The sequence below is a fragment of the Polyodon spathula genome, unplaced genomic scaffold (assembly GCF_017654505.1).
Source record: "Polyodon spathula isolate WHYD16114869_AA unplaced genomic scaffold, ASM1765450v1 scaffolds_665, whole genome shotgun sequence".
NCBI lineage: Eukaryota > Metazoa > Chordata > Actinopteri > Acipenseriformes > Polyodontidae > Polyodon > Polyodon spathula.
Genome location: NW_024472154.1, coordinates 65,695 through 83,338, shown reverse-complemented (window position 1 = coordinate 83,338; position 17,644 = coordinate 65,695). Strand labels below are relative to the sequence as shown.

Sequence of the window (17,644 nt, the reverse complement as noted above, 5' to 3'; positions counted from 1 at the left end):
ATCGCTGCATTGTGGGAATTTGAGTTCTTACCGCGATTCTGTGGGCGAAAAGACCACAAGGTCCACTATGCATTGCGGCACGTCTTAGACCCGCCTTTTCGGGCTTCTCCAAACATCTATTGGGTTATCTTGGTGAGTCCCGGCTGCCGTCTGTCCAATGGCAGTCCGTCGTTCGTTCAGACTTTCCGGTTTGGCAGTTGGCCGAAGTGAAAGCTGGTGGGATTGAGCGCTGGAGTGAATTCTGCATCCTGCAATCCGGCACCTGACAGGTAATATATAGCAAACAGAAACTATCAATACAACCATGAAACACTAAGTGAGCTCTTGTTAGCGATGTAGAAGTCCATATTAAGTGATAAAGTTCAGGTAGCAAGCGCACTCTTCGTTTGGTATTTTCTCAAGCCGTTTGAAAATGAAGACGACGGTATCGCTTACTACTTTTTATTTTTGATTCCAGTCAGAGGATGTTTCATCAGTATATTTGTCTGGTTGCGGTAAATTCACGAGGAACTCTGAGATTTTATCGACAGACAGTGTCGGTTTATTTTTAAAGATCGCATCCTGCCTGCTTCTAAAAGCCGTGTTGATTTTTCCATGCTGAATCACACAGACAACGCGGTCTGCTGTTTTGAGTTTCATTTCTCTTGAAACAGAAAAAAAAAAAAAAAGGTTCTTGAGAAATAGATCTTAAAACTGAAATCTGCTTTGCTGGTCTGTACTTCTTGTTCACTACTTGGTAAATACGGGCGGCGTAGTGTGAATACATTTTAGTGAACCATATTGTGCACTTTTCCCAGACAGATTGAAACTAAGTAACCAAAGCAACGAAGAGAAACACACTGCCGGCTGAATTGCTGAAAATCAGTTATGGCAGTTTGAACACCACCGGGAAGGAAATCGGACTCCTCTTGCAGAGCAGTTTGATCCTATCCTCGCTTTACTGGGGGTTTAGAAGACTCGCCTGCGCTTGTTACGGGAAACTGCTGTGCAACAGGAGTCTTCTTACCATCCCTGCACCATGTCTTGTAATGTAGTTTTCCTCCTAAGATGTCTTGAGTTAGGTTCCCTTTAAAATGTAATAATTATGACAACGTTGTTGCTGTTCCCCAATTTTATATAGCCAGAAAACTAAAGTGGTGAGTGAAGACAGATAAGATTGTGACAAACACTCCTGGTTGGTATAGAATATTATTAGGAGGGCACGTTTTCAAAACACAAACACCTTCCATTTAGTTTTGCTGCTCTGCAAACAACTGTTGATCATCAACATCTGTTATCTTTGAAGTAAAGGGTTGAAGTCTGTTATTGTCCCGCACTGTTTTCAGATTTGTGTGGGGATTTTGGGAACCCCTGTACTCCAACACCTTTGAGTATCAACTGGAAGTCATGTTAGGACAAGAAGTGCATTGTGTATCTATGTTTGAATGGCAGTTTCAGTAGTGTCCCTAGATTCCATGTAGATATGCAGTTTCATATTATATGTGTTATCATTTACGCTTTATTTTGAGCTGTGGTCATCAGTATTTCTTGGCCAGCTGCACATATTTGTAAAGTCAAAGGCATGACATCTTTTAACTTAATCAAACCGCACATAAGCAGAGATTGGTAGCAAAGTGTATTCGATTGTAATGGCTTTAGTTCCCCTAGTCTGCTACATCAGTTTTTCAGATTGTCAGCTGGCATCAAGGGCACAAGACTAGTCTGGCAGGCACAGTGCTGCTCTTGGGCACAGCACTGCTGGTTTAGATCTATAACAGCCTTTAGAGCTGATTGTTACATACTGACACTGTTTGTTTTTCTCCAGTTGTAATCATGAAAAACCAGGACTCCGAGAGCAAGGAGCAGCAGTGTGCTGAGGACACAGTCCAAGCCAGTGGCGGTGCAGCCCAGGAACCCACTGTGGATCCTGAGATGACATCAAACCATGAGATTGAGACCAGCCCCAGCCAGCCTGGTACCACACCGCCGGAGAAACACCCAGCCGAGAGTCAGACTCCAGACACTGAAACAAAAAATGGGGGTAAGCAGGGGATGCCCTGAGAATCACAGTTTGAGACCACTCAACACATCCGTGTGTGCACGTTCATTTTTATGTTCAGTAAGCATCTCGCCTGCTGTTTTGACTTACCAGTGCAATGCTAAATTCATTTGTAGCAGAATTGTATTGCCTGTGAAATGCATGCATGTAAAATATTTTGTGTTCAGTTTTAAGCTTCAGTATATTTTCAGGTAAGCAGACACCCTGGTTTACAGTGATTTAATAATGAAGACAGTTGGTGTCTGCATTACTGATATGGCGTGTTGGAAATCGCAATTGGTGCATCAATAAGTCAGTGATCATTTAGAGTTGAGTGATAGTGTAAATATGAATCAAAGTGTTGTACATATCCTTCTCTTGCTTTGCAGTGCACCTGTGGTTGTGTCAATAATAAAATAGTATTCTGCTCTTATGTCTCTCTCCCTGAAGCTGTGGAAGGCCTCTGTCTGCCCGGAGGCAGTGATATGGCCGAGGAGCTGAGCAGGAAGCTGGAGGACATTCTAAACACCTACTGCCTGGAGGGCGAGGACGGGGTGCAGGCTGAGCCCGTCGAGGCAGAGGAGGCAGAGAAGGGCGGAGCAGAGTCCCCCCAGAACGGGCTGCCATGCGTGGAGGTGAACGGACTCACCCACAGAGACGAGAGCAGGGCTGAGGTGGTGTTCGTAGAGGAGCCCAAGATAAACAGCAGCACTGGGGAGAAGGAGCAGAAGAAGCCACAAGAGAAGAAGAAAGCCAAAGGACTTGGTGAGCTGTGTTCTTATTATTCTTACTAAACTCAGTCACTATTCAAAGTATTTAAGAAAAGTTATGTCATAGATATTAGCTCGTAGTGGAACCAGGAGTGGATTATTTCCATCCCTGCACTCAAATTCCAGTCTGTTCTCTGCTCTACAGCATGGTATTTAGAATATTAAATGTTCTTTAAAAAAAACAAAAATTGCGATGATATGTAGATTAAATTACTTTTGTTATATTGTAGTATGTATTATACTGTATGTTTGATATTTTCTTTGTCACATTTTAGGAAAGGAGATTACACTGTTAATGCAAACTCTGAATACTCTGAGCACTCCAGAAGAGAAGCTTGCTGCGCTTTGCAAGAAATATGCTGAACTGGTGAGTCCAGCATCTATAACTATTGCTTTTATAATCTGTAAATTCTGTGTATTACTGTCAGAATGTAGACAATATTTACAAGCTTTCTATACTTTGGCACACTACTGAAAGCAATGAAATTGCTGAGCTTTGAAATTCAGAGCGACCTCTCTTAACTTGAAAGCCTTTTAACTTTATTAATTCCATTTTAAAATATAAATGCCCTCTAGGTTTGAGCAGAAATGTAATCTTTTTTTCATCTAAATGATAAATAAAATAACTTCATATTGGAAGTAAATGCAATGACCATTTAAGAGCCCTGCGATTCCTGCATAACAAGCCGTAGCTGTGAAATTCTGGCAGTTTTAATAGCTGCATTTGCTGTAATAGTTATCCAAGACTGCCAGGAAAACGAAAATATGGCACTCTCGACTTGAGGCGCATAATAAAATTAGGTTAAACAGCCTGGTTAACTATACAAGATTGGGCAAGCTAGAGCTGCAGTAAAACTAAATTCACTGTATTTGGCTGATCGCAGTGTGTATTTTATTCAATGGTGGTAAGACACCAGTGCCAACAGTCTGAACATGGCACAGTTCTCCCTCTTTGTAATAAACTGCCCTTTATGTCGTGGAACAGGTTACAACCCTTCCGACTACAGCGTTTTAAAGGGGGGGGTGCTATAATTAGATGCTGGTATGGGAGACCTCACAGCCCAGTGTAAATGTCTTATTTTTTCTTGCAGTTGGAAGAACACAGGAATTCCCAGAAGCAGATGAGGCTCCTGCAGAAGAAGCAGAACCAGCTGATCCAGGAGAAGGATAACCTGCGGAACGAGCACAGCAAAGCCATCCTCGCCCGCAGCAAACTGGAAGGGCTGTGCAGGGAGCTGCAGAGACACAACCGCACGCTGAAGGTGAGCGCACAGCGGCAGCTTCGCAAACCTTCACATGGTCCAGAGAAACTGCTGGAGAGCCCTGCTTTCTACGTTTTAAAAAAACCTGGCCAGCAGGATAGTGTGCTTTGCACCAGGAGTGTGTATGAACAAGACCTTGATCAAGTTCATGCCTGACCTGTTCTTCAAGGTTACGGATTCATTAGGTGGGCACCTGACCCACTACCCCTCGTCATTTTAAAACATGCCCTGGCTTTTTTTGTTTTTCAAGTCACAACAACATTATCCATATATCTGATTCATCTTTTACAGTGATTCATTGATCGCTTGCTGCCATTTCTGTGTGAATAAATCTGGTCCAGTTCCTAAGTATGATGTGCGTGTTTGTTTTAATCTAATGTCTTTTGATTGAACCCCCTCCTATGTTTCTGATGTTGTGCATTTAAAAACTTCACCCCTCTTCCCACGCTACAGGAGGAAGGTGTGCAGCGCACCCGCGAGGAAGAGGAGAAGCGGAAGGAAGTGACCTCGCATTTCCAGGTGACCCTGAACGACATCCAGGTGCAGATGGAGCAGCACAACAAGCACAACGGCAAGCTGCGGCAGGAGAACGTGGAGCTGGCAGAGAAGCTCAAGAAACTCATCGAGCAGTACGAGCTTCGAGAGGAGGTGAGGGGACACCACACCCCAGTCTCCCCCAGACCTCCTCTGCAGAGCTGGGGGAGGGGCAGAAAAACCATTGCATTTTACCAGTTACCCCTTGCTTCCCTGGACCCTGCAGTGGTTTTACTAGGAGGCAGCTCCATTCATAGTAAATCTGTCTTTCTGACCAGCGCCACATGTTCATTATCACTTAATGGGACCGACAACAGTGTTTACACAAGCAAACCACGTGGTAGAATCCAAATTAAAACTCATTTAATCATCCAAGACCTTGATTTAAGAGTTCTTGTCAAATAATTTAGTATTGCTGCATAACCAGCAATGAGGTTTTAGCATAGAGCCTGCTTGCTATTACTGAAGTTGTAACTCCATAAGCTTGCAGATTTGCCCCAGATAAAAGGGTTTAAAGCATGGGTTGCAAACAGGATCTGGTGTGTTATATTTAACCAGCATGTGCCCAACCCACCCCTGCCTTCCAGTGAAGGGTAGGCTTACGAGCCATGCTTGTGGGGCAACGTGGGGCAGTTTTACAGCCACAACACATGCTGTCTATTGATAATGAGCCTGGTATTCCAATTCAGCACATTTCATGAGCACCATGCTTGCATGACTTTGACAGTACATTGTAAGTATTAGCTCGGGCATCGCTGGTGTTACTTGCTGCATTTGGGTATTGACACCACCTGCCCGTTTCTTTTGCAGCACATCGATAAGGTGTTCAAGCACAAGGACCTGCAGCAGCAGCTGGTAGATGCTAAACTGCAGCAAGCACAGGAGCTGCTGAAGGAGTCCGAGGACCGGCATCAGCGAGAGAAAGACTTTGTAAGTGCTTGCTGTGGAGAGAAGCTTTCCATGCTGAGATCAATTAGGTTCCCATTGTTCATCTAAGGAGGGTGGAGGTGTTTGACCTTTTTAGCCCAAAGGGATCTAACATTTTCACACACGGGTGCCTGTTGTTTCTGAATCACTGAGGTTTTCATGCAGGTATATTAAAGGATGGGATTTACACATCTGGCTGTTCTCGCACACTACTGTAAGTCACAATGTGGTCAGGAACTACTATTAAGCAAAGTGCTCTGTGTTCTCTGCACAGGATGACATCAGTACACGGGATAAGATGAACTGGAACTGTGACAGAGCGGTTGATTTCTAGCATAGCGTTCTAATTGATGTGAATGCCTTGTCCTTTTCGCATGCAGTTACTGAAGGAAGCAGTGGACTCGCAGAGGATGTGTGAACTGATGAAGCAACAGGAGGTCCACCTCAAGCAACAGGTACTGAACAAATGAAGTTTCTGTGAAGCATTGGGATGGAAGAAAAGCCAGAAGAGCATTTCTATTTATTTTATGTCTTCATGGAATCCGTAGTGTGGTAAGCAGTCTGACAATGATATTTCTTTATGCTTGTCTCTCTCTCTCTCTAGCTCTCTTTGTATACAGAAAAGTTTGAAGAATTCCAAACCACTCTGTCTAAAAGCAATGAGGTGTTTACAACGTTTAAGCAAGAGATGGAAAAGGTAGGCTGCTAATACTTAACAAACAGCATCTTTTATTTTTATAAGTATCAAGCCTCAAACTCATTTTCTTCTCCTGAATTTTTTTTGTTTTTAGATGACAAAAAAGATAAAAAAACTGGAGAAGGAGACCACCATGTATCGCTCCAGATGGGAGAGCAGCAACAAGGCTCTTCTGGACATGGCAGAAGAGGTAAATCCTTCCATTGTTCTTGTGGGCATGTCAGTCTTGGTGAAACGTTGCATGTGTTTGCAGGTGAAGACAGAACTTAGAGTTGAAAGTAAGCTTGTTATAAATATGTGCATTTTATTTTCTCATTTATCATGCATGAAATTGAAAATAGCTGAAAACAAGACATTTTGGAAATGCAATAAATACATTTCATTAAATTATTTTTCCATTGATTTTATATGGAGAAAAATATCAGCCTGATAGGAGTTCATCATGCATATGCATCTTCCATATAAAGACTAAAAACCTTTTTTTTTTTTTATTATTATTATTTTAAATGCGACCCCATATTCATTGCCATGCATGAAAGGTTGCAATCGCCATGAGCAATTTGTTTCCTTTTCCTTTTTAAAGAAAACTCTTTGCGACAGAGAATTCGAGGGCCTTCAGGTGAAGATTCTGCGACTGGAGAAGCTGTGTAGGGCGCTGCAGATCGAACGCAATGAGCTGAGTAAAAAAGTGCAGAGTCTGAGCACGCAGGCGGGCCTGCAGGGCGGCGCTCTAGCCACGCACGGGGCACAGTCCTGCCCGGGGCACGGCTGCTGTGAACCCCCAGAGAACCAAGAGACTTCTACCTGCTCCGAGACCACGGAGCTTCCCTGCCTCCAGACCTGCAGCTGCACAGGAGAGCAGAGTGAAGAGCCCGAGGAGAGAGCGGGTGACCTGCACACAGAGGAGTAGCCCTGCTTGTGTACCAGCCACGCAGGGACCCAGCAATGTGTTACTTGCCTGGTACAGTGTGATGTCATTTATCATGGGGCGGGGGGTGACAAAATGTGACCAGTGATTTAAGATGGGCTTTCAGTAGTTCTCCACAAAACCACTTATTTTTTTAATTTGGACACATTCCCCAGATTCTTTGTAAGCAGCCTCAGAGATTTCAGAATGAATGTCTCCATTCCTTTTTATAACTAATAACAAAGTTGACAATGAAGATTATTATTATTATTATTATTATTATGTATAGATATAATTAACCTATCTAATGTCATTCCATGACAAGCTTAGAAATGACCATTAGCCTGGCTTCCAGTCCTGGGGTTCAGAACTACTGTCATCTCTGTATGTTGCTGTATTTAGAGTATGGTGTGTAAGGAATTGGTGCAGTCTGATCCCTGGTAATGTTCTCTGGTTGTCTTCTGTAGCAGCTGCGCAGATAACTAACTGGTAAACCCTTACCTGAGGCTTGTGGTTTAGCACCATGGTGATTTTAACGCTGTGTTTGCTGTATTAACACTCAGGTTTAGTCGGGACCTCTACGCTCAGGTTTCTTACACATATACAGTAACCCATGCATACCAAACCCTGATCATTGTAAAACCAGGGACTGGGTGATGGGAGGTAACTAATCATAAACCTGCTTCTTGGTCATTCCAGCTACATGTCTTAAGGTTTGTTCTTTTGTTTTTGGCTGTATAGTTACCAGTATCTTTTGAAGCATCCTTGGTATATATTTTTTAATGCTTGTTTCTTATTATTTTGAGCACTTGTATCCAGATTTCCAAATCAAAAACAAACAGCAAAAAGATCCAGGTTATATGTGCATCGACTATTAAAAATGTATGACATCACTGTAGCAGACTTTATTTTCCAATGTCATTTATCATCTGACACAACAAGAGCTCGGGTCATTTCAAGAAGGTTCAACAACCCATTCATTTATTTTTATTTTTATTTATTATTATTATTATTATTATTATTATTATTATTATTATTATTATTATTATTATTATTATTTATTGATCATTTTGAAGTACAAGCTAAACAAAAACCAGAAAGCAAAATGCTACTGAGTGAAATGCATTTCCAATCGCTGGTTGGTGACTTTTATTCTTGAAATGTCAGTCTAACGTCAAGAAGAAAGAAATGATGTATTTCAAATCTGTGACCTGCCTGTAGTTTTACTTGTTGGTGTTTGTTCAGCATATCATGTCTTGGTTCATTTTAGGCTTTAGAAATATAATAATAATTTTGATGATTAATTCCATTATGTATTCAGACATTATGAGTAATCATTGCTACACTAGTGAGTTACTCCAATCATAACTCAAAGTTGATTTTGTAGAAGCCTTTAATATAAGAATATCCCTGAAGGCTCAATTTATTGTAAGGTATTAATTTCAGTGCTTGCTAAAACCAAGGGAAATTAGGCTTCCAGCATCGATTTTAATGATCGAGTGACTAGTCCAAACTCCGGTCATCCTAAAGTTTGATTTCTCGCTTAACTTGTGTCACTGAATTTGTATAGAGTTTAGAGATTAAAAAATGGATCAATAATAAATCAGTCCTTGGTGGGAAATCGCAAGCAGGGTGAATATAGGTAAATAAAGGCACAATTTGAGAGCTGCTGCTGTTTACATGATTCAAATGAAGCCTAAGGTGTTTCCCAAACCAGAACACGACCGCTAATTTCACTGGGATGCATAACCAAAATGCTGTGCTGGATTTCAGAAAACATACACTTGGAAACTAGACGCCCACCCCCCAAGTTTCTTGATGTACTTCGATAAATAACTGCACTTTTTTGGAAGAGGGTGTTTGTTCCTCGAGTTGTTAACTATTTGATCATGTGTAACTACTAAAATGGGCATTCACATTCCATTTGGCAAGGGCTTGTGTTGTGACAAGGGGTCTGACGATAGACTTTCTGAGGCGACTCTTCAATGTTTTGCATGGTAATTATCGTGTGTGTGTTTGTTTGGAAATTAAAGAAAAACAAAAGGGCAGGATGTATCAAAATATAGCTCAGTTAATTGGTCCGTCTCTTCTATTTAAGCCTGTGAAGAGCCAGTTATTGCATCTCCCTCTGTGAAGCATGAGATGATAAGGTTAATGCAAGGTTAATCTGTACTGTAACGCCCTCAGTCCAGTTGTAAGACTGTATTAGTAACACCTCTTATGATGGAATGGATTTATTTTTCTGTGCTTTTTGCTCAATATCTTTTACATTTTGGCTACTGGTATATTTTTATGTACTGTCTTTTTTCATAAAGTGCATATTCAGTTCACAAGAATATTATTATTATTATTATTATTATTATTATTTATATAATCAGGTACCAAAGAATGCATTCCACACTGACTTCTTTTTTTTTTTTTTGTATGTTTTTGTTTTATCTCTGTATACATTTATTTAGCATTTCAACATTTAAAAATAATAAATATAAAACTATTGCAGCTTTCCAGTCTCCAGTCTGTTCCCCTAGCTTGGTGTCTCCTGCGGGACTAAATATTTTGTGGCTCAGAACCTGTATTTGTGATTGTGGTGGGGGAAATGGGTGTTCTATTGTTTTAGAATTATTTTTTAAATTTTTTTAAAGAATTCCTAAGAAAAAGCCTTTACAGTGTGATGGTTTAGAGCTTGGTCATATCTCCAGTGGTGTCTCCTAGACACACACACACACTCAAACATTCACTCAAAGTTCTATGACCGCTCAAAACCAGAATTAGTTTCCAGCACTTTGAAGACTCTGGTTAGAATGTAGGAAAGGAAAACAAGAACAAGCACGAGCTGTCCTTTTAATTGACTGATGTAAAAAGATTTGAATGAAAGTGAGTGCCATTCTCCAGCGGCAGCTGGTTGAGAGTTTTAAAAGGTCACAGTTGAGGCCAGTAAAGACCCACTCCAGCCTATAGAAGAGACCCCTTTATTAACATCACTAAAAACAACCAAAACACAGGAATGGGGGCTGAGGAAAGAGAAGGTTGTAAACGACACTGTTACAGTCAAAAAGGAGGACAGGACAGGTCCACTATCCCCGAGTTTGCAATACAATAGAATCCCGTCATCACATTATCCTAGAGCGGACTGTTTGCATGTGAATTGCAGGTTTTTGAGAGCCCTCTTCCAGCGATCAATGCATTGACTGTTATGTTGACTTGCTTGACGGATCACAGTGGCTTGTATATCGATGCCTAATTCCTAATTATCAGCTCCTTCCCATAGCTCGTGTATCAATGAGACCTTCCACACCTGCATTGCATGCTCAGTATGTCTCCATGCCCTGAACCTCTTCACCTAGCTGGTATAGGGAGCTCACATCAAAGAGAAAGGACAGCACAGAACTGTATAAAGGTGTTTTATTAGTTAGGTGCCACTGTTGGGAATCAAATAGTTTATTTGTATGCATGTGTTTATTTATAAGCTTTGATTAGTTGTGTCCTTATTTTGAGACAGGTTAGTTTATATTCTACCTTCAAATCTCTCTATCTGTCTATCCCTTTATATAATTTTCAATTTCTCATTTATAAATAATAACTAATTATTTTGCTGGCATTTATTATTTGTTGCTGTGTTATATTATTATTATTATTATTATTATTATTATTATTATTAGTAGTAGTAGTAGTAGTATTCGTGTATAATTACTTTGTGTTATCACCATAATAAGACATGTGAAGGGAAATCCAGCGGCTCTGAAAATGACATTGTTGTGTGCGTGTGCGCCACAGCACCGCAGAAACGGGGAACCTTTCCCTTTAAATGGCAAGGAGACCCGTTGACTGAAGTGATAAACAGCCGAGGCGAGATGGTGGAGCGGAGGGTATTTTTTGTTACTGTGATAACAACATTAGCCAGTTTCTGAAGATCACATCGGATCGGGGTTTTACAATCTCTAAATAAAACATCCAGCAACCGAAGAGTGTTGCATTGCACTCGGATTCCGTTTTGCTTTGTCAAATAGAAACATTACTACCTTGTTCTGTTGTTTTCTTGCAGCTCGGTTCTTCCACACAAATCTTTTTCTTTTTTTGTGTGTGTGTGTGTGTACGGTAAGTAGTGAAGTGTTGTTTGCTGTGTGTTATTGATAAGCATTTAAACCACGATGGCACAGATATGCATGCATTAAAATACTGTATTGTTTTTAGTATGTCTTTTAAAACGTGCAGAAAGAAAGAAGCGCTATGCAGTGAGTACAATCTAGAAGTGACTGATGCAGACGGCCCCGCGCTTGGCTTGGGTGCTGAGGCGTTGTGTGGGGTGCTTTGATTCGGATGTATTGTTTTGAGCGGAAGAGTCAGGTGGCAGTTCCAACTTCGGTCTGTTTTCGAGCATTTCAATAATATATACATAGTAACTAAATCATTTACTTTTGCAATTTTAATGTAAATATTATTAAAAAATGTAAAAAACTTCCCGTGATGGAATGGAATGTATATATATATATATATATATATATATATATATATATATATATATATATATATATATATATATATATATATGTGACACAAAACAAAAATGACGATAATAATGATCCGTCACACTGCAGTTGTGTGATGATTCTGAACAATCTTGTGCAATACCGCTCCTATACCGCTTTGAGTTATGTTTTATTGTCAAGGTTGTGTAATGCATTTAATGCAGAAATAATTGTTTTTTTTTCCCTCCAAAGTTTGACTAATGCTACATTATTACTGGTGTTGAAAAAAAAATACAGTGCATCTAGGACTGCCAATCAATTTCTAGAGACTGCTCAGTCTAAAACTGTATCATGTGAGATCAAACACAATCAAAATACGTATTGTGATCACTAGCTCAGGAATTTGCTGCTCGGAGTTTTTTTTTTTTTAATGCGTAAATCAATCGTTTCTTAAATTAAAACGGATTGGTTATTTGTTTGGGTTAACCAGTAGAGACAGCCACAGCATGTCAGTACTGTACCTTTAAATGCAGAGACAGGCTGAGGGCAGGATGATATGCATTGCAATACCCATGGGATTGGTATTTTTAGCAGCTAAAGGTCAGCAGTGTTAAAAAGGCTTAAACTGCAACACAGATGGTAAAGTATTGGCAGATAGGAGATCAATTGCAGCCTTCACCACTGGGTGGCACTGTTTGCTATGCCAAAGTCCCATTAAAATACAGCAGAGACAATATGGAAGTGTGTTTCAAAACAGTACGTTGCCTTATTCCTGTGTTTTTCTCCCCCATTGTTTGTGAAGGAATGGACGACAAGAAGAAGAAGAGGAGCCCGAAAGTGTGTCTCGCCCAGCTGGCCCCCCCGGTGAACCCCCGCAAGCTCTCTGTGCCGGCCAGCAAGAGCGCCACCTTCTCCCTGGGGCTGCCCCAGCCCCCCTCCCCTAAACCCAGGACCAGGTTCAAGAGGTCAGCACAGACTCACCATAATCAGCCCAAACACCCGTTCCAACTCCAATGAGCTTCAAATAAAATATTAGCACATTCTGATTTACTGTACGACACTGTTACATTTTATATAGTGCCTTTAATGGCTACCCAGGGTATGCTGTAACATTCAGGAATGGAAATAGGGCTCCCATAGCATAGCTGTTTGATCCATTCCTGGTTTTACTAGGAATTTAATAAGACACACCTGAGCTTACCCTTTACAAGCTCATAGTAAAACCTGGAATGGGTGAAACTGCTGTGGAATGGGAGTCTTATTTTCATCTCTGTACATGATTTCAAAAGCCGGGTAGGATAAGGAGGAGATTTTGTTGTATATAGTTTTTAAACAGTTTGTTGGAATAAAGAAAGTAATTAAGCTTCGTATGGGATGCTTCCTTGATTGCATTAAAAATCGGAGCTGCTTTCTTGTTCTTTTTATGGCTTGTGGATTTGTCGGTTTCATTTTTGTTTTTTTCTTTTGAGGTCCCACAAAGAGAAGGCACGAGCCCCTCAGCCCGCGGGCCCCAGCAAGGTGAACCAGTCCTCCCCCCTGCAGCACTCCTTCCTGACGGACGTCTCCGATGTGCGGGAGATGGAGGGGGGGCTCCTCAGCCTGCTCAGCGACTTCCACTCCGGAAAACTGCAGGCTTTCGGTAAGGCTGCTGAGGGACTCCTGGCTTGGGTGAAGCTGAACGGTTCAGTGGTGTCGCCGTGCTGGAACTTGCATAGCAGGGAAGCAAAGTGTCTGGACTTGCATCCCCTGCTCAACTGTCTGATTGAGTCAGTGGTCCTCTTGATGCAGTGAAAAGAGTATGAGGAACTTCTATTACGATCCACTTCTTAAGACTAAAAATGCTGACGAAGACGACAGCAACAGTGCATCGACACAAACACAGACACAGACAAAGCCACTGACACACAGACAGTGTCAAGACAAGCATTCTGACAAGCTGGAGAAAGACACCTGCAGAAACGAGATAAATGCATTACCTATTCTATGTGTTACTAGAAGTTCGGTATACATTTTATATGTGAATTTGTATAAAAGTTGTTGCTTTAAGTAAATCTAAATTGTAGTGACTTTGCAGCACCTTCATATTTAGGACAACACCGCCGTTGTTAAGGGAACCCTACTATAGCCAGGGCTGCTTGAGCTGAGCTCCTGTTCAGAGCCGCGGAGCATGGAGAAGTGCACTGAGGCTTCCTGCAATACTGCTGAGGGGCTGCTATCATCAAGGCACAGGCAGGTTGAGCACGCCTTTATTAGATTGCTAAGGGACTCCTCATCTCCACCAGGCAGGGCACGGCTTCCAGTAATATTGCCAAGGGGCTCCGGCTAGTGCCATGGCAGCTTGGGTGATGCTGCGGGTCTTTGAGATTGCTAAGGGATGCAATAGAGCTCTGAAGCAATTGGGACAAAAGGACGTGGGGGGCTGAATTACAAAACGTAATGCTGATTGAATTCAGCAATCTCACTCATATAAGGGACAGACTGGTACTATGACAAGGGACACTCATGAAGCTCTGCCTTTTACTATTAAGACATCTGGGGCAGCATTTACTGTGAAAGACGAATTATTTCGTTTTTTTACAAAGAAAATGTAAAAACCAAAGAATTGGTTTTGTGATGTGCTTGGAGGCTGTGGGAAGGGGGCTTGTTAAACGCAGTGGAGGCTGTGGGAAGGGGGCTTGTTAAACGCAGTGGAGCCTGTGGGAAGGGGGCTTGTTAAACGCAGTGGAGCCTGTGAGAAGGGGGCTTGTTAAACGCAGTGGAGGCTGTGAGAAGGGGGCTTGTTAAACGCAGTGGAGGCTGTGGGAAGGGGGCTTGTTAAACGCAGTGGAGGCTGTGAGAAGGGGGCTTGTTAAACGCAGTGGAGGCTGTGAGAAGGGGGCTTGTTAAACGCAGTGGAGCCTGTGAGAAGGGGGCTTGTTAAACGCAGTGGAGGCTGTGAGAAGGGAGAAGGGGGCTTGTTAAACGCAGTGCTTGTGTGTGTCACAGGGAAGGTGTGCTCGTTCGAGCAGCTAGAGCACGTGAGGGAGATGCAGGAGAAGCTGGCCCGGCTGCACTTCAGCATGGACAGCCACGTGGAGGAGCTCTCCGAGGACCAGAAGAAATCCGCCTCCGATCACAACCTGGAGCACCTGCTATGCAACGTAGGTCCATCGCCGGCCTTGCTGCTGTAGCGTGCAATACTAAGACAGGGACACTGGGGTGTCATGTACTGTTTGACACTGAAAGAGCAAACATTTGTCATTTCAATAGATTCTTTACATTTCCTGTAGTTTTGTGTTATTTGGAATCAGTGTTTCTGAGTGCTGTTGCTCCATATTGAGTTTGCTGATTTTTTTTTTTTTTTTGTGTGTTTTGTTTCCTCTATCTGTCTTCACCTGGCTCTGAGCTTGCTTTGAGCTTACCTGATCCAAACACTTGGCACTGAACAGCTGGCAGACAGATGTAGAGAAGAATCGCCATAGCACAGTGTTGGAGCAGCGTGACTCAGAACCACTTAGAATGATTGCATTGCATCATAAATACTTAACAGAAATGTAAAGAGGCAATTAACAGGATATTTACAGCTGTTAGTTTTTATCCAAATACAATGAAACTTGAGACAGGCGTGCACATTGAGTTCATGGTTATTCCACGTATACAAACCCTGATCATGTCTGGTTACCTACTTTTTGCAGGATTTTGACAGTGCTTGGCTGAGCTATTAAAGGCTGCAGCTTGGGGACTCCGTTTTGATGAAGCTCAGCATGCTGCTTACTTATTCATAGCTGTACTTTTTAAAAATAGAATTAGAATCAATGCAGGCCTATTGATTGCACGTAGGTCAAGATTGGAAAACTAATGGCGTGGTTTCTTTTTTTCACAGCTGGAAGAACTCAGCACCTCGATGTATCCTTTTGAAAGCTTTTAAAATGATTATTCGTTCACATGTTTATTGTGTGGAGTGCAGCTCAGGGCCAGAGACATTAAACCATAGCATTTACTATAACAGACCGACAGGACACTATCTCTCTTTGCAAAGTGTGCCAACGTGTTGAATTGAATTCAGATCTTACTAGTAGTTTGCACTGCAGTATACCAGAGGAAACTAAAGCGTTTTGGACGGCACTAAAGTATTTTAATTTACGCTGCCCTGTTTCTGCATTTTAGCTCCTTGTTTTAATACTCTGCAATGCACAATATAACGGCAGTAACAGTGACCCCAACACTGGCATTTCCCGGACTGCATATTTCCTCGTGTGTTACTGAGGATTGAAGCAGGTTTCCTTAACATTAATTATTATTGCAGACAGAAGCTACACTTAGCAGAAAACCAAGAACTGGCCAAGCCCTCCGCATCATAAAGCTGAAAGAGGTCGGATGAAGCAGGTCCTGGACTGAGCCTCAAAGCTGTTTCAGAGCCACGGAAACGCGGAGTAGAAAAGTGACAAATATGATCCACACAGCTCCCGCTCAGTTTAACACTAATAGATATTTCCTTGGCATCAGTTTGCTATATTCTTCCTTAGTTTAGCCTTCTGTACTAAATTAAAAAAAAGACTAGTTGGCAGCCCAGTTTGTTTACATTCCCCTAAATGTTGCTGTAGGGGCACGAGCACACCCCCCCCCCTCCTCCTCCCTACCCTTGAAAGCTGCTTACCACTGTGAGCCAAAGTAGGCATTTCTGTGCAACTACCAGGTGTGAAGGGATGTTAGAAATTACTGCATTTAGCTTGATAGGACTGGAATTTTTCAAATGAGTGCTTTAAACTATGAATATTTTTTACCACAGGCCAAGTAATGTATGTGTATGAAGATGTTTTGAATATGTCTGCTTGTACGCTATATACAGACTGAATATGTACTGAGACATTAAGGTAGTTAAAACATTTCCAGAATGTCTTTTCTTCGCTCTGTGTAAGCAGGCTGGTTGGGTTCCACAAGGTTACCAGAAGGAAATTTATAGATTTGATCCTGCATCACATAAGGGTATTCATTTGTATTCCTTTGCTTCTTCCAGAGAAAGACTTGAAATCTGTTTTACAAGCACAACTTCCCAGTCGTACAGCAGTTCAGAAACGTCACCTTTACGAAGATCAGATTGCATTGAAACTGTGTTAAGATTAAAACAAAACGACATTAAATAAATAAAAACGAAATTAAAACATAAATCGACAGTTCGGTTTAACTGAGCTTTTATTTGAAAATGTGCTGCAGATTATTGACCCCTTAAGTGCCAGTAGTTAAGGGTTAAATTGCGGTCTTTAGTTTTGCTATCAAACTTTTAAGCCATTGATTTTAATATAAGCCGATAAATAGTTAGTGTCTGTTTACAGTGTCTTCAAAATAAACCCATGTAATGTTTTAGTAATGCAATGGGTATTACAAATAACAGCGAATCCAACAAACATACAGTAATACAGGCAAAAACATGGTATGGGATTAGAGCCCTTCCACATGGCAAAGGCAAATGCTGTTGGAATGGAATTTTGTATTATTTTGCAAAACACATGATTTACTGTAAAATGAGGGACAACATAATATTCCTTCAGCTGAATTATTTTAACATGATCAGTGCATGCAAAACATTGCATAGCATTAACTTTGCACAGCATTCTGGGGTGCAATGGCGAGAAGGGTGCTACGTACATAGAAATTTGTATTGTATTGTATTGCATTGTATTGTATTAATGTAGCACATGGTGGCAGGTCACAAAAGGGATGAGGTGGTTAGTATAGGATTTATAACATTGACTGAACAGGTGCCAGCAAAACTGTGAATCCCTTTCCAATCGTGAACACTAAATGACTTTGAACTGGAATAGATGTTTAAACATTACTGGACTGCTTCCTTGTAACTGTAATAACTGCATGTATGTATGTACTGTATGTCATGATAACAAACTTTGTACTTTGTTTTATTTTTTTATAGAGATTAAAAGGATTTTGTATTATTTTAACGCTTTTAACCTAAAATAAAAACTGGACTGCACTGTGAACTGTCCTGTGTTTTTTCTCTGTTGATCTGAATGCTGTCATTGCGCAATGTGTTTCTACACAATTATGAAATTAATCCGGGTGTGGGGGG

General features: G+C 41.4%; 2 protein-coding genes across 6 annotated transcripts; both read left to right on the top strand.

The window, feature by feature from the left end:
* The first annotated feature begins 171 nt into the window (after positions 1-171).
* Positions 172-8,007, top strand: txlna (taxilin alpha). 4 transcript variants are annotated; one of them, XM_041240706.1, is made up of 11 exons: positions 172-269; positions 1,805-2,020; positions 2,468-2,782; positions 3,063-3,154; positions 3,879-4,049; positions 4,503-4,697; positions 5,394-5,513; positions 5,891-5,965; positions 6,115-6,207; positions 6,302-6,397; positions 6,791-8,007. In XM_041240706.1, the coding sequence occupies exons 2-11, from the start codon at positions 1,813-1,815 to the stop codon at positions 7,115-7,117; spliced, it is 1,692 nt and encodes a 563-aa protein (XP_041096640.1). In that variant the 5' UTR covers positions 172-269; positions 1,805-1,812; the 3' UTR covers positions 7,118-8,007. The 4 variants fall into 4 exon arrangements, with proteins under 4 accessions (XP_041096640.1, XP_041096643.1, XP_041096642.1 ...); XM_041240709.1 differs by lacking the exon at positions 172-269 and adding an exon at positions 314-494; XM_041240708.1 differs by lacking the exon at positions 172-269 and adding an exon at positions 509-711.
* A 2,920-nt stretch (positions 8,008-10,927) lies between these two features.
* ccdc28b (coiled-coil domain containing 28B) lies at positions 10,928-17,498 on the top strand. Of its 2 annotated transcripts, none has more exons than XM_041240692.1 (6): positions 10,928-11,209; positions 12,383-12,545; positions 13,050-13,219; positions 14,566-14,720; positions 15,443-15,465; positions 15,866-17,498. In XM_041240692.1, the coding sequence occupies exons 2-6, from the start codon at positions 12,385-12,387 to the stop codon at positions 15,918-15,920; spliced, it is 564 nt and encodes a 187-aa protein (XP_041096626.1). In that variant the 5' UTR covers positions 10,928-11,209; positions 12,383-12,384; the 3' UTR covers positions 15,921-17,498. The 2 variants fall into 2 exon arrangements, with proteins under 2 accessions (XP_041096626.1, XP_041096627.1); XM_041240693.1 differs by lacking the exon at positions 10,928-11,209 and adding an exon at positions 11,354-11,476.
* Positions 17,499-17,644: the final 146 nt, after the last annotated feature.